We start from the raw sequence: 20531 nt of genomic DNA on the forward strand, positions 1-20531 counted from the left end.
AGGGTGCTTTTTACTCAAGGTCTAGTTTTACAAGATTATCTGACTTGGGGCAGGACACAGTGACACAGGGCACATCTGCTCCAAGGCCTGATCAGCGCAGGGTTTTATGTTTTCCGTTTACCTCCTTTTCAACTTAGAATCCGAGACGTTTGCAAAACACTGCTTTGCACAGAAAGGGGCGAGGGGCTTCAATTTGATTAAAATCTCCACCACAGTAGCGCAGTTCCTTACACAAAGGTGCAGCTGGAAGGTGAAAGAATGATTTTGGTGTCAGTAAGGCAAAATTAAGTAGTTTCTGCGAGGCACTTGGAAAAGGATCTGGCGTAACAAGAGCGTCGGGTTGAATGTGTGTGCCGTGCATCACATATTCCCAACAAGAACAAAAATCGCACCTTTTGCAGGTTTAAGAATGCTATCCGTGGGCATATTCAAAAGCTAAACATTGGTGCATTAGTACCTGGCACGAAGTAGTTTTATTCCACGCCACGCCCCCGCCCCCACTGCGGTAAGAAGACCTCTCTTGGCCAGTGGGGCTGGTCCTCACGGGCGAGACCCCCCCGGCGGGGACGCGTGGTGGGCGGGGACGGTAGGAGCATCGTGGGCGGGGCGTGCCCGGCCCGGCCTCCCGCTCTTCTGCCGCAGCGCGCCAGGGGGCCGCGCGGGGGCGCCGCGGAGCCGCTCGCTGCCCGGCACTTCCGCGTCCGGCCCCGCGGCGCCGGGCGGCTGCGCTGAGCGCCGGGCGGGTCGCAGGTCAGTCCGGAAGTGTCCGCTCCGCCCGCCGCTGCGGTGCGCGGCGCACGTGCGCGCCCGGTGGGCCGTGGACCCCGAGCCACTGGGGCGTCCTGGGCGAACGTGGGGCTGGCGGCATCGAGGGGGCTCCGGGCCCGTACGGTTCGGGTTTCGTCCGGCTCTGCCGACTCATGTGAGCCCCTAGGCGGAGTGTGAAGGCGCAGCCCGACCTCGGTGGCCCGGGAGTCTGCATTTCCAGCGGGCGTCCCTGATGCTTCTCGTGCAGGCGATGAGAGCGTGGCTCTCGGCGCGCAAGGGGCGGGCACCTTCCACAGCAGAGGAAGCCCAAGTTGGGCTCATCTGAGGATGGGCTCCGGAGTGCCCACCCCACACCCCCCCTTCCCAACCCTGCTGGTCTTGTATTGGGGATAGCTCTCTGCCTTAGGAGAGGCTGTTTGGGTGAAATGGGAGAGCACCTCTTAGCCCTAATATATTGGCACTTTGTTTTAAAATACTTGTTTAGGGCTCAGGGTGCTGCTGGGCCCCGGCAGCCATCCTGCAGGGCTTCAGATGGGCATCTGCTAGTGAGTGAAGGGCCTGGGTCAGGGCCCGTAGGGGTGAAAGAGTATTGATGGAGGCGGTATGGGGGCGCAGCGGGTGCTCCCAAGGTTGGTCTAGCTCCCCTGAGCTGTGGCTGGCTCCAGGGCTTATAGCAGGCAGTCCAGTGGACTCTGCATCTGCACATACCTTAATGTTATTTTTTCTTTTTGTGTCAGCAAGGACAGTCATTCCTGTCTGATAAAGCTCTTTTTTTTTTTTGGTGTATTAGGTAATGTCTCCTAGTGTCTATGTCTCCTTTTAGTGACAGGCACATAATAAGCATTCAGTAAATGGGAATTATTAAGAATGACACTGTCTTTGCCTTTCTCAGGCTTACAAACCAAACATTAAACAAGTGGGATAAGATGCGGACAGAAGTTTGGGTAAAGATTCCGGCTGAGCAGGGTTCTTGGGAAAGCCGTGCAAGAAATGGTGCTTGCCCCAGACGTTGCAAATAAGTTTCCAGGGAGCTGGTAACTGGGGCACTGAATCAGTTGTATCCATGCCTCGTTGCTTAAGAGTGCTATTCCCATGATTTGGGCAACTAGTGTGTCTGTAAGTGTGTTTGGAAGACAAGGCCTTAGGTTCACAATGGCTTTTGTGTGCTGGTCTTCCTGGGATTGTAATTGTCTACTCGTATTTCACTATATCCGGTGAAACTGGTGCACCCAGCAAAGGAAAGGCGTTTAACTGATAGGTTGCTAAAAGTGAGAGGGGTGTTTATGCCTTTGGCGGCCATTTTTCAAACTTGCTATGCACGGTGGGTAGTCACTTTTTCAGCTCAGTCCCATTTTAGGTTCCATAGAAACACTGAAGGTGGTTAGTAAACTCCAGAAAAACCTTTAACATTTTCCCAAAGGGTCAACCATTTTAGAGTGAGCAAGCTGGATGACTGAAGAGGTATCATTTGCATAGTTCTAAGAACAGTCTGGTTACTGGTCTATGTAGAATTCTGATCTCAGTCGATAAAGTGATATGTTAGTAATATGATTTAAGAATTATTGTTAATAATTTATGCTTTTGTGTTTCTTTAAATCTCCAAAGTGAGTAGTGCCAAGCCCCTCAGTATATATCTTATGGTACAACTTGTATCATACATATGGTGTGTCATTTATTATATATTTAGTCTGAGCCACAGACCATTGCACATGCTTTTTTATATGTTATGCTAACCACTCTCTGATAGTCCTTTGGCCATTGCTGCCTCCATTTTATAGATAAGGAAACAAGAGAGATAAGCAGTTTTCCCATGCATTTGCACCCAGAGCTAGTAAGCGATAAAGCCTAGCCTCTAATTTCATGCTCCAGGACAATCTCTGCAGTCTAGAAGGTTCCATCACACATCCTGTAGTTACAACTTTATGTGAGTGCTGAAGATCATAAGCATGCCTTACCTTTGCTTTATATGTAGTTAGCCATGCGTCCTTTTGTTTCATTCTTTAAACAATCATTTAACAGCTGTGATTTATTGTTTATTATTGATTTATTATAGAATATTATTTATTCTATACTGTAAGTCATCAGGGTCAGAATCTCATAGCTTCTTAGCCTATCTCATGTGTCTTTCATATCACTTGACGTTTTTCATTTCAGTGTTGCCAGTTCTGAAAAATCTATTTGAATCATATTAAAGCTTATCTTGCCCAGGGTTTGGTTGGAAATGCAAGTGGTGCTCCTTTTGTCCTTTGTTTTTGCAGAGATCTGGCACTGCCTTTGTTTTGAAGTTTCTGACAGCTTTGGGCATCCAAAGGAGCAATGGCGGTCCATAAGGCAGAAGAGGTGTTAAATGTTCTTCGGCTGAATGTGGGGGGCTGTGTCTACACAGCCCGGCGGGAGTCTTTGTGTCGATTTAAGGACTCTATGCTGGCGTCTATGTTTAGTGGTCGGTTTCCTCTAAAAACAGATGAATCAGGTAAAGTCTGGAAGCATGATTGTGAATACTCATTAAAGTAAGAGTCTTATTTTAAATTCCTTTTGATTTTCCTAATTACATTGGAATGTACTAGTGTGCTAATAAGTGAGCTTATCAGGGCTGTGTGGATATTCATTAAGTACATAGAGAAATTAAATACCAGTTTCTAAAGTTCTGTGATGCTGTTGCAAAAGTTGACTAAGAATTAAGAGCATAAAATCCACCCAGGACCTAATTATGAGGATTGGCTCTATTTTGAAAATTATTATTTTGAAATATATCTATTTATTTATTTTGTAATTTTTTCTTTTTTGGCATTTTATTATTGACAACTTCCATACTTACAGACAATAAACCATGATAATTCTCTCCCCTCCCCCACTTTCCCCTTCACACATATATTTTAATTTTTTTTATGAGAGAACAAGAGCAAAAGAAAGAGAATTGGCATGCCAGGACCTCCAGCCACTGCAATCAAACTTCAGACACGTGCGCCCCTTGTGCGCACGTATGACATGGAGTGCTGGAGTCACCTTGTGTGTCTGGCTTGTGTGGGACCTAAAGAGTGGAACATGGTTCTTTAGGCTTCCCAAGCAAGTGCCTTAACCACTAAACCATCTCTCCAGTCCTGTTTATTTTAAGGGAGAAAGAAAGAGAGGGAGAGAGAGAATGGGCATGCCAGGGCCTCTAGCCACTGCAAATGAACTCCAGACACATGCACCCCCTAATGCATGTGGTTTCCATGGGTCCTGGGGAATTGAATCTGGGTCCTTTGGCTTTGTAGGCATGCACCTTAACTGCTAAGCCATCTCTCCAGCCTGAAAGTTGTTACTTTCGTGTGACATTATGGGTGATGGTATTGCGGTTGATTAAAAATATGAGATTCTCCCTGCATTAAAGTTTAGGAAATTATTTCTCTGGAGAAAGCAGCTGTTCTCGTTGCTAACAGAGAGGTCATTGTAGAATTAATGTTGTAGTCAACACTTGGTCTGGCAGCATGGTCTTCTGTGTGTTGAAGCCTGGGCAGAAACGTGGCCTGGTCATTCATACTTTGGGTCACTCAGTGGCAGAGAACCAACCTTGTTGTTTCAGAACAAAGCATAGGTTTATTATGAAAGATAGGGTTCTGCGGTGCTTTCTCTGCTTCAAGGTATGGTGGCAGTCCGAATCTCCATCAGCGCTTTTTGTACCACGCGTGAGCTTTACAGGCCACTCCGGCCTTGTTAGAGGACGGTGGGGGTGGACAAGCCCCGCTCTGCTGTGAGTAACTTGGGGTCTTGTGAGGTTGCTCCACCAAACCGCGTGGCACTGAAAGAGTGAGAAGTCACCGGGGACCAGGACTCCTGCCTGCAGGGCTTGGTGTCCATCTGACAAGGCCTCTTGGTGAAAGGTCAGCAGTGGTTTCAGTTTTATTTGCTGCCCCCAGGTTTTATATCCTTAGCTCTACTTTTCGAAAACTATCAAGGAAGAAAAGGATCGATCTTATTATTGCAAAAATAAGTAAATAAAAAATAGAAAGTGTGGGTGGGAGAGGGAACAAAAGACTATTGAATACCTCTTAGTTGTCTAACTAGTCTTACCCTAAATGATGCCAACATAGCATTTCTTTCACTATTTTTTAAATATTCATTATCGTTTAAAGATCATATCTCGCTAGGTAACTCAGACTGGCCTCAAAGTCAGCAGTCCTGTCTCGGTGTGCTGGGAATCACAGGTGTGCCTCCACACTGCCCTGCAATTCTCTTTTCAAATGTAGATTCTCACGCTCCAAAGGGACTAACTGAATCATTCCAAACACTGGGTCCACACCCAGTGTTTCTAGTGCTAGGGTTTCTGGCGCTGCAGCATTTAAACACTGGGTATAGTGACAAGCTCCCCGCACATCTTCTTTCCCACGGCACACCTGCACATGCCTGTCCCGCTCCAGCTGAGCTGAGGCTGTTCCGTGAGCTTCCTTTCTCCCAGAAGTTTGAGCTTTTACAGTAGCCGTAGTGGGGCTATAGTGATTGCATGCAATGATCCTAGTGGCTCTTGGAATGTTTTCTGCCAGTAGCCCCCCCCCCCCACTTCCTTTGTGTCAATTAGACAAGGCTACTACTCTTTTTATTCAGGAAGGTAGAAGTGAGCAAGATGTGGGTTTGGTTTAAGCCTCACTCACTGCTTTGGCCTGGCCCCTGGACACCTAGTACACCCACACAACTGAACCTGGTGACGCATCGTAGGTCAGTTGATGAGCAGTGTTCTAGAAATACAGACGGCTTTCTCAAGTAATCCACCCAAACTCAGTGTGAGAGTATTACCTGTTTCTAAGTTGAGGGTTGTTAGTGTATGATATTTACTATTCCAGTGAAACAGTAAAAAGTCTAGCTTAGTGTGAGTGACTGAACCTGTTGTAACACTAGATGTTGACTTTCTTGTGAGAAAGAAGTGTTTATCATTGTAGAGGTTGGCATTCCTGTTTTGCCTTGCTGAAATCTTACTGATCATCCTATGAATTTATGCAAGTCTCTCTTGACCTGTTTTCCAGGGGCCTGCATCATTGACCGTGATGGGCATCTGTTTAAATACCTTCTGGATTATCTTCATGGAGAAGTTCAGATCCCCACCGATGAGCAGACGCGAGCTGCCTTGCAGGAAGAGGCTGATTACTTTGGCATACCCTATCCATACAGCCTGTCCGACCACTTGGCCAATGAAATGGAGACATATTCTTTAAGGTCAAATATAGAACTTAAAAAGGTCTTGACATTTTCTCAAGTTCTAAAATATATATTATTCACAAAGCAATTGTAACTTTACTTTTGATAATTTCACATGTGTGTATAATGTCTTTTGGTCATCCTCTTCCTCTTCCGTTGCCCTGTCTTATCCCACTCCCACCAATCCCCTTCTTCCTAACTAATCCCCTATCTACTTTCATGTCTTTTGCTTTGGTAAATTAGAGTACAGGTGGGATGTTATTCTGAAGAGCATGACCCCCTCCACCCCCAACAACTATTAACTGCCAATAGGAATGGGGTCTTGCGAGCCCTTCCCCATCCTGCCCAGTCTTGTACAGGAAAGCACAGTGGCTATGAGTTCATGACTAGAGTGGCTGTGTCATGCCCACAAGTCACCATTCCGCACTGGATTATTTTGTGTAGCCTGTGTTACCCGTATAATCCAAACATGAGACCGTTTTTATAATTATTTTAAGTAAAGCAATCTCTATATTTTCACCTTAATTTTTTTTAACTTAATAAATTTTGAGTTCTACTTAATCTTTAAACACTGGCATAAATTATACAAGAATCATAAATACATACAGACATGTAGACACCCAGGGCATCACTGCCTCTAAAAGCTGAGGCTTCAGTCTGAAACTTGTAGTAGTTCTTTATGTAGCTAATAAATTTGCCAACTCCTCCTGAAATTGTTTATTTTAAATTAATTTCTATTGGGACCATCAATATATGAACATACTGCAAATATTCTCATCAGGTTATCCTCTTTAGTGTATCCTCAAATCCCATTCTGCTGAGGCCCTCCTCAGTGGGGTTATCATGAATGTATCTTAAGGTTTCTGTGGGGAGGACAGTGCCTCAGAGTGGTTCTTACGTTCTTTCCACCCCCTCTTGCACAATGGTCCCTGAGCCTTGGAGGCCATGTTAGAAACCTCCTTTAGTGTTGAGATCTTGGCAGTCTCTTGTTTTCTGCTTTGATGAGTCTCCCCAGTGTTTTAAATTTTTATAATTTTTTGTAAAGTTTTTTATAAATTTTGAACACATGTAGGATTCTTAATTATTCCTACTCATGTTGGAAAGGCAAAATGCAATTGTGAGAAAGTATATTATATTGCCAGTCAAAGGTTTATCAAGATTAGGTACCTCATCTCATTGAATGTTTTTGGGGGGCTTGGGTCTTTGGGAACTAAGAAATGGAACACCCAGTCCTTCTTGAATAGTTGATAGCATAAGTAGTATTCTTTTTTTTTTTTTTTTTGGTTTTTCGAGGTAGGATCTCACTGTAGCCCAGGCTGACCTGGAATTCATTATGTAATCTCAGGGTGGCCTCGAACCCTCGAACTCATGGTGATCCTCCTACTTCTGCCTCCCAAGTGCTGGGATTAAAGGCGTGCGCCACCATGCCCGGCCATAAGTAGTATTCTTAGAGATGTAGAATTAATGACCGATAGAGGACTGAGAGAGCAATATTAAGTGAGAGTGAGGACCCCAGCTCCACTAACGGAGTCAGTTAACAGGCATCTCCACTGTGTCAGCTAGACATGTGGGGTATGCGGACAAAACAGGTCAAGGTGCTTGTCCTCGAGGTGTTTAGAGAAGCATTGCCCGGACCCTCAGGGAAGGCCCGTGTTGCCCTGCACCACCCTGTGCTGTCCTGGGTGGGGTTATACATAAGAGCGCTCATACAGTGTCTTCTGCATTAGCTGTGACCTTTAGCTGTGAATGATTAGGACCCTGTCTTTAGCTTAGTTAATATTCAGGCAAATGAGTGGCTAGGTGGATAAATGCTAAATTAGTTCAGACAGTATACATTGGCCTCACAATATCTTTCAGTGTAAAGGAACAAAGAAATCTGATTAATCTGTGGTTAGAATTTAGGATAAAAAATAAGGACCAGCCATGGGGCTAGTTAGAAAGTGAGAAGGTGACTGAATCAAATGAGAGGTCACTCAGAATATGTTATCCTGGGGAAAGAGGAGAACTAACCTTTAGTCATTATATGAAGATTGTAAAATCAAAATGATATTAGTAAGCTGAAAGAGGAGATAAAATAGAAATACCATTTGGAAAAGTATTCTCTAAGTGAAAAGTACTTAGGTTTTTCAGTGATTTTTTTTTTTGTGATGGTCTTCCTTTTCCAATTAATTCATTACATAACATGTTTAAAGACTAGGCTAAAATTCAATATCTTTTTATTTCTTTTATGACCAGCTCAAATTTCAGCTTTACATGAAAGTAATATAGCACATTCATCTTTTATTCTATAATAAATCCAAGTTTTATGTTTTCTTTTTTTTTTAAACTTTAGGCTTTAACAGACTTCTGTGATTCATATGGCTTAGTTTGCAATAAACCAACAGTTTGGGTTCTGCACTATCTTAACACATCTGGTGCAAGCTGTGAGAGTAGAATTATTGGTGTCTATGCCACAAAAGCTGATGGAACAGATGCTATTGATAAGCAGCTGGGAGGAAGAATTCACAGTAAAAGTATTTTTAAAAGGTATGTTTGAGTTTAAATGTGAAAAGGAATAAAATAAAGTCTTGGTCTCTTTTAAGAGTTGTTAGTGACTGAAATACTGTGCGTAGCTAGAAAAGGCCATCCTCATGGCTCAGCAGACAGACTGAGCCCTCGGAGCTCTGGAGACAGGCTGCTTCAGGAGCAGGTTACAGCTAAGACCTTTTCACCTAGATCTCATTCACAGCCCGTCTGCTTGATAAGGGACAGTGGTTCTCAACTTGGAGTGAGCATCCGAGTCCTATGAGAGACCTTACAAAGTAAGGAAGGAAAGGAGGCCCATGGAGTGACCAGGGTCCACACTGTGCCTTGCATCCTTGTTTGAGAAGTGAAAAAGGCCTTCCTTGATCCCTTCCAGCTTTCGAATTCTATGACTTGGATTCTTTTGTTGAATTATTAAAAGAATATTTCATTTTTTAAAATAAATTATTTATTTATTTGACAGAGTGAGAGAGAAAGGGGAGAGAGAGAGGGAGAGAGGAGAATGGGTGCTCCAGGGCCTCCAGCCACTGTAAACAAACTCCAGACACATGCACCACCTTGTGCATCTGGCTTACGTGGGTCCTGGGGAATCAAACCAAGCTTCTTTGGCTTTGCAGGCAAACACCTTAACCACTAAGCCATCTCTCCAGCTCTTGTTTTTGTTTTTTGAGCTAAGGTCTCACTTCAGCCCAGGATGACCTAGAATTCACTATGTTGTCTCAGAGTGGCCTCGAACTCACAGTGATCCTCCTACCTCTGCCTCCCTAGTGCTAGAAATTCTGACACCACCTCTCATTGTTGCAGACACATACACCACTCTCTATCTGTCTTTTATGTGAATATTGAGGAGGATCAGACTCAGGCTGACAGGTGTGTAAGCAACAGCCTTTAACTGAGCTGCCTCCTACCCACCTGAACATACTGAATTTTGCAGGCAAGCCCCTTAGCTGCTGAGCCATCTCCCGTTCCACTGAACATACTAAATTGTATAGGCAAGTGCCATAACTATGGAGCCTCCTCTCACCCCACTGAACATACTGAGTTCTGTGGGCTTATCCTCTTAATATGTTCCCTTTTGTACTGGTCAGTCTACTTAGCAAACTCTTCTTTATGTACTGCCTGGAGATTGGTGGGATCATTTGTTAGCTGCTAATGCATACCCACATAAGCTTGCTTTTAGATGATAAAGCATGTCATCAGTTTCTGAATCACCACCCCTCCAGATAGGATCATATTCTAGTCCGCGCTAACCTGGAACTCACAGCCATCCTCCTACCTCAGCCTCCCAAGTGCTGGGGTTGAAGGCGTGTGCCACCACACCTGTCTAGTTTCTGAATTCTGTACAGGCAAGAATGTTTCTGTATGACACATATAAGCACCTGGCATGATGCTAGGGAAATTTAATCTACCTTGATTAGAGTTAGCTGCTTTTTTTTTTTAATTGCCTTAAAACATACTGATTTGTCTTTATATTATGGAATCAACAAAGAGAGCAAATCTAAGTTAGTATGTGATGTGATTGGTGTGTTTATACGTATTCTTAAGGGGCGTAGAGGAACCGCTCAGTGTTCATCTTTCCCCCTTCATTATCGAGCACTTATTGTCAGCTGAATGTGTATATACATATTTATACCTAGATAGCAGATTTTCACTCCTTTTTTCACTATTTCTAGAGAGGCGGGAAATAATGTTCAGTACATTTGGAGCTATTATTCAGTAGCAGAGTTGAAGAAAATGATGGACGCCTTTGATGCATGGGAAGGAAAAGGTACAGTACAATTAAAAAAGTTATTTTAAAGCTAGGCATGGTGGCACATGCCTTTAATCCCAACATTTGGGAGGCAGAGGTAGGAAGATCACTGTGAGTTCGAGGCTAGTCTGAGACTACGTAGTGAATTCCACGTCAGCCTGGGCTAAAGTGAGACCCTACCTTGAAAAACCAAAAAGTTTATTATTATTTTTAACATTTTTATAATATTTTATTTTTATTTATATATTAGAGAAAGAGAGAGACAGAAAATGGGCATGCTAGGGCCTTTAGCCACTGCAAATAAACTCATGCACTACTATTTGCATTTGGCTTATGTGGGTTCTGGGGAGCCAAACCTAGGCTTCACAGGCAAGTGCCTTAACCATTAAGCCATTTATCTGGCCCTAATTTTATTTGTTTTTATTCACTTATATATTTATTTGGGAGAAAGAAAGGTTGGGGGGGGGTCGTAGAGAATGGGCATGCCAGGGGCTCTAGCCATTGCAAAGAAACTCCAGAAGCATGTGCCACCTTGTGCATCTGGTTTTATGTGTGTACTGGAGAATAGAACCTGGCTCCTTTGGCTTTGCAGGCGAGTGCCTTAACCATTAAGCTATCTCCAGCTTAGTGCAGTTGCTTTATTTCATGGAAGCAGATGGGCTTTCCCTTGTTTGTTTTGGTACCATGTTTTATACTGGAGCTCAGGCTGGCTGCAAACTCATTCTGTATACCATGCTGGCCTCAAACTGGTGGTGCTCCTTCTGGCGCTGCTTCTTGAGTGCTGAGACTGCAGGCTTGCAGCACACCTGTCCCCAGCCCACTTTCCCTTAATAAGACAGTGTAAGTGTAAATGCTGTCCCTTCTTTCTTCCCCTTCCCTTCATTTTCTTTCTTTATTTGAGAAAGTATATTTTTCAGTGTGTCAAGGTATTTGTCACCTCAAGTTCACGGGGAGGGGGTTTGCTTACATGAGTTGCTATGTACTTTTATTATTATTATTATTATTATTATTGATTTGCAAGCAGAGGGAGGGAGGAGGAGAGAGAGAGAGAGAGAGAGGAGAGAGAGAGAATAAGTATGCCAGGGCCTCTAGCCATGGCAAACGAACTCTGGATGCATGCACCACTGTGCATCTTGCTTTACATTGGTACTGGGTAGTCAAACCCAGATTACTAGGCTTTTCATGCTAGTGCCTTAACCACTGAGCCATCTCTCCAGCCTGTTATATACTGTTATTAACATACAATTTTTGGGCTGGAGAGATGGCTTAGTGGTTTAAGGTGCTTGCTTGCAAAGTCTGATGGCCTGAGTTCGATTCCATAGTACCCACATAAAGCCAGATGCACAAAGTCTGAAGTTCAGTAAATGGCAGAAGCCCTGGCACACCCAAACTTGCTCACTCTCTATCTGCCTCTTTCTATCTCTGTCTCAAATAAGTAAATAAATAACAATATATAATTCTCAAATATACCTCCACTAGTTATTCTCACTCAGTTAAACGAGAGCTTATGTAGATGTACTGTGTAGCTAGCATTGTCCTAGGAAGTGTGTTTCCAAATTAAACATAAAGTGAAGAAAAAGGGGCTGGAGAGATGGCTTAGTGGTTAAGCGCTTACCTATGAAGCTTAAGGACCCTGGTTCAAGGCTCGATTCTCCAGGACCCATGTAAGCTTGTTTGCAGTGGCTGGAGGCCGTGGCTCAGCCATTCTTTATCTATCTGCTTCTCTCTGTGTCTGTCACTCTCAAATAAATAAAATAAACAACAACAACAAAAAGATTTGTTTAAAAAAATAATAAAATAAAATGAATAAAAGGGAGAAAATGACAGCTGTGGGAAGAGATGTCTCAGGAGTACTTGTACAGCGTAGTGAAAATAATCTTTAAATGCATATATATTTTTTTTAATTTTTATTTATTTGAGAGTGACAGACACAGAGAGAAAGACAGATAGAGGGCGCGCCAGGGCTTCCAGCCTCTGCAAACGAACTCCAGACACGTGCGCCCCCTTGTGCATCTGGCTAACGTGGGACCTGGGGAACCGAGCCTCGAACCGGGGTCCTTAGGCTTCACAGGCAAGCGCTTAACCACTAAGCCATCTCTCCAGCCCTAAATGCATATTTTGAAACTTGACCTCTAATTGATTCCTCTACTACTCAACGTTGATCATGGTTAATCTGTGTATCACCCACTCTGGAAGGTAATTTGCATTCAGAATCTCTTCATCCTCAAAACAAGCCTGTATACTCTTTGCTATGTCTATTTTATAAATGAGGGAACTGAGTCAGAAAGGCCATGCTACTAACTTAAGGATATTAGAGGGTTCAAATCTATTTTTCTTAGTTAACAACAACATTTGGAGTTTCTTTTAGGTGCAAAATACTCTTAAGTCCTAAAATTGGGTCCGTTGTTGAATAAAACACATCCCAATCCTATAGTGGTCTTGACAGAGAGAGAGAGTGCCCCTTTCAGGGGTGACTGGAAGGAAGGGGAGGCTCTCGAACTACCAGTCTGCCTTTTCCCTTTCAGGTGGCACACTCACCAGCCCTTCTCCTTTCCTCCGCGTTGTCCCCTCACTTTCCTGCTTTTCTGTTTCTTGTCATCCCCTTTGAGCCTGAAGGATGATGGATAATAATGAAAGAAGTGCAATTCTTTTTAAGCCTCTTATTCAAGATTAATTTACTGCGAGACACTTGGGCTCAAGTTGAGGAACAAAAGCCCTGGTGTTCTCTTGTGTCTTTTCTCTGTGTCTCAGCCTGGCAGGATGCCTTGAAGACTTCCTGAGGCCCTGGCCTGGTTTTTTTTCCTCCAGTGACTTAGGAAGCTACAGTGGAAAATGAGGATCACTAACTTACACAACATTCTACTGATTTTAACTTCTTCAAAAGCATATATAGTAGAGTATCATCGTTATGTAACAGAAATAAAAGAAAAAACTAGGAAGGGAGAAGAGAGACTCTTGTTATTTATGGACAATATGTTTAGAAAACACAAATCAAGGCTAGAGAGATGGCTCAGTAGTTAAGTGTGCTTCCTGCAGGAGTCCTGAGACTGCCCCCATTTGAATTTCCATAGCCCACTTTAAACAGCTGGACATGACCAAATGCTCCTGACATCCCAGTCCTGTGTGTGTGTGTTGGGGGGCGGAGGTGGGGAGCAGAGGCTAAGGAGTCTTTGGAGCTTGTGAAAAATTGACAAACTCCAGGATCAGTAAGAGATTCTGGCTCAAACAGAAATGGGTGGAAGCCTGGAGAGATGGCTTAGCAGTTAAGGTACTTGCCTGAGAAGTCTAAGGACCCTGGCATGCCCACGTTTTCTCTGTCTCGTAAATAAACAAATAAATAAAATATGTTTAAAAAAATGGGTAGAAGAGCAATGGAGTGGGTTATACCAGATGTCTGATGTTCTTCTCTGCCTAATTCAGGCAAGTGCATTCAGTAGACTAAAGCAGCTGGGTACTGTATAATACAAGTATTCAGTAATAAAAGCAGGTGGCTTTGATAAATCAGTTAGAAATTACAGGGACATTGCTGGGACAAAATGCCACAAATAACTTAGGGAAGGCAACGGTCTATTTCCGCTTGGCGCTCCAGAGGGCAGAGCCGCGCCTGGTGGAGAAAGCATGAAGGAGCAGGAAGCTGGCATCATGTCATCACATCAGAGAGGAGGAAGTGGAGGGGACTGCCAGTGGGGCCTGTCTCCAGTACCTCAGGGCCTGCTCCCAGGGACGCATGTCCTCCAGCAAGGCTTTGCCCCCTAAAGGTCCCACAACTCTCTGTAACAGTGCTACTAACCGGTCATTAAATATTTAAATCTGTGGGGGGCGTTTTACCCTCAAACCACCCTACCACTGGTGCTAGGAATCCACAAGCATAACATAACTAGGACTGTCCTTGGAACTACCCAGGCCATGAAGAATGCTGTTCATCCTTATATCCGTCGTTCCATCTATAACAAAAAGACCTGAAGATATACTTCCACGGTCCTGAATGAAATCTGAGTATTGTAAGGATGTCATTCTAGTTTAACAGTCTCTACTAAAGTATTAGTAAAGCTCAAAGTTCTTCTCAAAGGAAAGACAGATAATGTAGCCAAGAAAATTTTAGGAAGAAGTAAACAGAGGGATGATGTAACTACTTGATAGTAAACCACGCTGTAGTTGTGTGACAATAAAAACCACGTGTTTTGTCAAGAATAAGCCCTAGAGGGAACCCCCACTTAATCACCCCCCTTCTACTTTCTCCTGCTGTCCTCACAAACCAGTCTGCTTTCTGTCTCAACGGACTTACGTAGTCTGGATATTTCATATAAATGGAATCATAAAATATGTGACCTTTTATGTCTCCCTTCTTTTATTAGTGTAATAAGTTTGAGGCTCATAGTAATACGTTTTAAAGCTTTCAATCAGAAGCTTATCAAATTTAAAAAATAAAAGAATTCATCTGAATCTTGGCCTGATATATTAACTGAGATTTTTTGTTTTGTTTTGTTTTTAATAGCATGGTAATACCTCTTACTTACGTAGTAGTTGCTGTTTACAGAGTGGTTCACAAATTTACCTGATTTGACAGTCACAGCAACCCTGAGGGGCAGACAGGGCAGGCGATCGAGCCACTCTGTGCAGTGCTACCAACCCTGTGACTGATTGATAAAGACACCTAGCACTTCTTGAGTGCTTAACCTGTTCTAAGCATTTTACATTTATTAACTCATTTAATTAACATGACAGCCCTGTGAGGTACATACTGTGATAATCAGCATTTCACCGAGGAAATGAAAATTTAGGCCAAGGAAATAGCTTTCCTAGTTACATTAGTAAGTGACAGAGTGGGACTCAGACCCGGGGCCAGAGCCTGTGCCCTCAGCCAGCACACACTCAGCCACTTGGGCCTCCATGACTAGCAGCTTTCTCAGCATGCCAGCGACAAAGCCCTGGTTGGTTGCCAGCTCTTCCTGGACCCAGGCCATGACTGTGCCACTCTTCTGCCTGGAGGCTTCTATGAGCATTTCTTGTTGGTGCTGTGCAAACTCCCCCCCACCACATCAGCTGGCTGGGAAGCGCGAGTCACAGGCTTGGCTGGTCTCAGATGTTACAGTTTTGATCAGCATTTTGCAGGGGACTCGCGGGCTCTCTTTAATTACCTTTTTAATCTTCCAGGTGTTAGCTACTGGCGGGTGCCTCACGAGCTGATAGAATGCTGGACTCTGGAGGAGCGGCCTTTAGTTGGAAGTCTGCATCATATGGCCCCAATACGAAAGAGGTTCTCTGTGATTATTATTATTATTTTTTAATTCTGTAACTGATATTTTATTGCCATTATGAAAGCAAATGAGTAATAACTCCTGACTTGACAAAGCTTGTTAGTCACTAAGATGAATATTCTGCATTATCGTCAAAATATAGCTCTCAAGGTTCCCAAGACTGTAAAAATGGAGACCAGTTTTCTACAACTGGATGTGAAGTATGTTCTCATTAGGAGAATGTGGTTTTAAAATACTGGTAGATTCGTGGGAATGCTGTGATAGGCATTTTTTTCCTCCCACAAAAGTAAAATCCCAGGCTTTATTGGCAATAGTAAAAACCTCCATTTAGGCTTAATACTTGAAATGCTCTGTGGCTTATTCTGAATTCTTTTCTCTTTCCTACTGCCCCAAATAGTATTTTTATTTGGTGATATTTTCTTGTGTTCCATGAAATTATTAGAATTAAATCCACTCCCATGTTTGTATCTTTCACTCTTCTGAAATACACTAAAAACCACTTTTCGCCCCCTCTTTAGTGGCCCAGCTATTCATAACCTTTAGCTTTTTTTTAAAGGTATAACTAAAATTTTTATTTTCCAATGGGCATCCATAACTTTTCTAATGCTTCAATATTTCTGCACAAACAGAAATACAACATTTTAGAACTGGATCACTTGGCCCTTTCTCTTCTTGTTTCCTCCCAGCTCAAAATGCTTGCATCTGTTAATGGCCAGCATCCTCTTGGGTCTGCGGTTGGGCTCAACACACTCAAGCCTTAGCACAATCTTCTTGGTGGTTTTGACCTTCTTTCAGAAAACTGGCTTTGTCTGCCCACCATAGCCACTCTGCTTCAGATCATAGCGCCGCTTTCCTTGGGCTCATAGGGAATCCTTGCCCTTCTTGTACCGGGTTACTCGTGGGGCTGATGCTTGCCACTCTTCTTACAGAAAGTCTGACGGGTTTTAGGTGCATTGACCATCTTTGTGGTATAGAGGCATCCACACAATGAAAACAGGCGCCTGGGAGGCTACACTCATCACCCCTTTAGATGTTTTTATTTCTTAATCACTTGTTACAGAATTTGATTCATAACTCTATAGAACCCTTTTTTTTTTTTTTTACTTTTGACCTCTGGATCATTCACAGCAATTGAGAAGTTTATTCAATTATCCAAACCTTTTATTTCTTAAAGATACTGACTGTATTTTCATTTATTTATTTATTTTTCTTTTGTACCACAAGCAAACATTGAGTCTAGAGCAGTGGTTCTGAACTGCGTGTAATATTTGCCTCTCAGGGAATATTTGTGTATGCTTGAAGATGGTGTTTGGTTGTCACACTGTAGGATAGTGGATGCTACTGGCATCTTGTGGACAGAGGCCAGGGATGCTGGCAAATGTCCACTATGCAGAAGGCAGCCCATCTCCCCAGCCAAACATACAGTTATGTGGCTGAATGGTAAAAGTGCAGAGGTTGAGAGACCTGGGTGTGGAGAGCAGTGAAAGATGCAGACAGGAATGGCTTGTGGAGATTTTCCTCTTTGTCAGCAAATTCTTCCTTGGGATTTTGTGAAGCATTGTTTTTGGTGATTAGACAAGATAATGATGAGTGAGATGCACTAGTGAGGTCTCTAACTCACTAGAGAGTAGAATTATGTTGCAGTTGGGTTTTAAAGTTCAATACAGTATATTAGCATTCTTGATAACATACAGAGATTTTCATGTAACTGGCCTCCTGTTTCTTAAGAATGAGAGTTCATTGTCATCAAACAGCTCAGTAATGCTATGTGAGAAGAAGTGGACAGAGACGATTGCTGTTGCATGTTTAGGTGGGTGGCTTCATAATGGGAAGCTGGTGGAAGCAGGGGGGAGGAACAGATAGGGTTTTGACAGATGGGAGGTCAGTTGTAGAAATGTTCTCCGTTTAGGTTGTTTCTTTTTTAAAACATTTGCTTATTGACAATTTTCATACATGCACATAATTTATTTTGATCATAATCTCCTACTGCAACTTTTATCTCCCCTTCCCAATCATCTTTCCACCAGTCTCCTTCTTAACTAGTTCCTAACTAGCTGTCATTTGTCCCCTCCTCCATCATCCATTACGGCATATTGATGGGCCCAGTGTTATGCAGGTCTTGCCACTCTTCCACGGTAGTCCCTGAGCCTTGGAGGGTATGATGTTTATTTAGGGCTGAACATTCAGCTGTCACTTCTCAGTGCATTGATGAGTTTTGAGTCTCCCCAGTGGTCACTGCCATCTGATAAGAGAACCTTCTGTAACCAGAAATGAGAGTAGCACTGATGTATGGGCATAGACATAAGTATTTAGAGGGTAATTTGGTGGGTGTATTATATCTGGTTAGTCAAATAACAGTAGTAGATTCATCCCAAGAGCTTATGACCTATCCAGCCATAAGCTTTTGACTAGGGTTTCAGTGCCAGGCATGAAATCCCTCCTGTAGAGCAGGCCTTAAATCCAGTCAGAGAGCAGTTGGTTACTCCCATGGCAGACATGCCACTATTGCACTAGTGAGTACCTCTTGCCTGGCTGGCTAATTGTGTAGTCAAGACTGATGATGTTTTCTTACCTCCAGCAAGCAGACTGCATAGCACTTTGTAGCACTATGACAGCTGGTCGGCAGGGAGGAGGAGGCTTCCAGCTTAGTTCTGCCCTTAGTTCTCAGTGTCCTGCAACCAGAGGACCTTTCAGCTGTTTGTAATGAATCATGAACTCATTTCAAGACTTTTTTTTTTTCTAATTCTTTTTGTTTTGTTTTGTTGCTTGTCTGTTTTTAAAAAAAGATTTATTTTTTTATTTGTATTTATTTATTAGAGACGTGGGGGAGGATAGGGAGGGAGAAAGGTCGTGCCAGGGCTTCCAGCTACTGTAAACGAACTCCAGGTGCAGGTGCTACCATGTGCATCTGGCTTATGTGGGACCTGGAGAATCAAACCTGCATCCTTAGGCTTCTCAAGAATGAGCCTTACCCACTAAGCCATCTCTCTAGCCTAGGACTCTCTATGGACACTTTTGTCCAGTACCTTTTAGATTCAAAAAAGTGTGACCATACCACGGGTTTGACCATTCTAGTAGTCTTTCCCCAAATGTGTCCCGTTACACACAAGTTTTATTGGGCATCAAAGGTGGTAATGTGATTGGGAAATACAGATCTAACAGATTTTTAGGTATCTTTATCCTATGCCTTCTCAGCCTTTTCTGTATCAGCATTGAATTTAAAGCTTTAGTTGGAGAATAAAGTGTACATCTGGCTGTGGAACCCCTCTTTTTCTTCAGCAGTCTTGTTGACCTTGAAGTTCTGAGAGAAACCAGTTTAGATTTTCTTTAATTTTAAAAACATTAAAAAATATTTATTTGCATGTACTGTGTGTTGCATGTGTGTGTATGTGTGTATTGGCACACCAGGACTGCTTGCCACTGTAAAGAACACCAGATGCTTGTACCACTTTTTGTATCTTGTGTATGTGGGTAGCTTAGAAATTCAATCTGGGCCATCAGGCTTTGCAAGCACGTGCCTTTAACTGCTGAGTCACCTTCCCAGCCTCCACTTTGGATAGTCAGTGAATTGTACCAGGATTCATGGGAACAGTGATACATAGTATAATTCTCATTTAACCCTACAAAGCTTAACTAGCTGGTGTTAATATCATGTGTGGTTTTGAAAGCTATCATTTGTACACAAGTTGAAACAAGCTTTTGTAAACTTGCTCATTGATGTATTGACTTTGGTGGTGTATGAGAGACGAGGTAGGTCAACCCCTATAACCCCCCTGACTAATTCCTGATGTAAACCTTTTTGCTAAGCCTTATAGAGCATTTTATTAGCTACCAAAAATATGAATTCTGAAAAAGACCTGCTTCTATATTTCTAGGCGCCTGACAGCCTTCAGTGAAGAGGAGGAAGGTGTGAGCTGTAAGACGGGCCCTAAGCCAGTCAGGTATCTGGGCCCTTCCACAAGTACCCAAATTAAAGTCAGGAACTCTGCTTCAGTCAAGGTGTCCCCACCCAAGGCTGTCCATGTCGCCTCTCAAGAGACCGCACACCGGCCTCAGAGTGGCAGTTGTGGAAAGGGAGCTCCGTGCTCTGTGCCTCATGAGGGACAGTCTCCAGTTTCCCCCCAAGTCCCAAGTTCTGAGAATGGAGCCCCACGACCGCCTCCAGCCAAGGTGCTGCTCTCGGACAGGAAGTTTTCATCGCACAGGGTGATCAAGCTGAAGCGGATCCCACTGTGTGCTGCGGGGCCTTCCCTGCCCATCCCCTCATCAGGGACACAGGCCAGCTCCCCTGAGCAGCTCTCTCCAGAAGCTTCCAGCACTTGGGATGTGCGGACTGAGAACAGGAAAGACCAGCCTGATGGGTAAAATGGAGGACTTGGAGCTACCTGTTTGCTTCAAAGCTTCCAACATTTTTGACACCAATAAGTGTTACTGTTTCCTGATTCAGTAGAAGGGGAAACGTATGTTGTATTTAAGATTATTACAGGGATAGTAAGTTCTGTAAAGTGAGAGTAGAGGCAGGGAGAGTCTTTTGTGGTTGGAGCTGCAGTCTCATTTTGTCTGTATGCAGTTTGACTTCTAGCTTTAATTTTTTTTTTTAACTTTACATGGTTAATAGGAATCTAGGCAACAAAGCAGTATAGCATAATACTCACTGTAGACGGCCCCTTCGTTGCTGCAACGTTGGAGACTAGGTTCCCCTGTACACCTCCTCTTGTGCTGTAGGGCTAGATAGCATGGTGGTTTCAGTGCTGACATGGTGCATACCACGGCTGGGAGAATTGTGAGGGAGTCGGGGGCAGGATGAGCTAAACAGCATACTTTAATTTGAATAGTGAAGGTTGGAAGAACTTTGAAAAAGAGCCCAGCCCTCAGGAGGCAGAGGTAGGAGGATCACCGTGAGTTCAAGGCCACCCTGAGACTAGTGAATTCCAGGTCAGCCTGAGCTAGAGTAAAACCCTACCTCAAAAAAACAAACAAACAAACAAACAAACAAAAAAAAACCAAAAAACCCCAAACCCCAAAAAAGCTCTTCAGAAGTGATCCTTGTGATTACACAA

General features: G+C 43.4%; 1 protein-coding gene and 1 pseudogene across 4 annotated transcripts; one reads left to right on the top strand and one right to left on the bottom strand.

The window, feature by feature from the left end:
- Nucleotides 1-687: 687 nt before the first annotated feature.
- Nucleotides 688-20531, top strand: Kctd18 (potassium channel tetramerization domain containing 18). Of its 4 annotated transcripts, none has more exons than XM_045148515.1 (7): nt 688-750; nt 3027-3241; nt 5769-5980; nt 8273-8466; nt 10137-10231; nt 15368-15470; nt 19347-20531. In XM_045148515.1, exons 2-7 carry the CDS (start codon nt 3085-3087, stop codon nt 19834-19836), a joined length of 1251 nt encoding a protein of 416 aa, XP_045004450.1. In that variant the 5' UTR covers nt 688-750; nt 3027-3084; the 3' UTR covers nt 19837-20531. The 4 variants fall into 4 exon arrangements, with proteins under 4 accessions (XP_045004450.1, XP_045004449.1, XP_045004448.1 ...); XM_045148514.1 differs by lacking the exon at nt 688-750 and adding an exon at nt 818-922; XM_045148513.1 differs by lacking the exon at nt 688-750 and adding an exon at nt 2121-2229.
- On the bottom strand, nt 16113-16432 carry LOC105943773 (annotated as a pseudogene).

Source organism: Jaculus jaculus, chromosome 4 (genome assembly GCF_020740685.1).
Source record: "Jaculus jaculus isolate mJacJac1 chromosome 4, mJacJac1.mat.Y.cur, whole genome shotgun sequence".
Lineage (NCBI taxonomy): Eukaryota > Metazoa > Chordata > Mammalia > Rodentia > Dipodidae > Jaculus > Jaculus jaculus.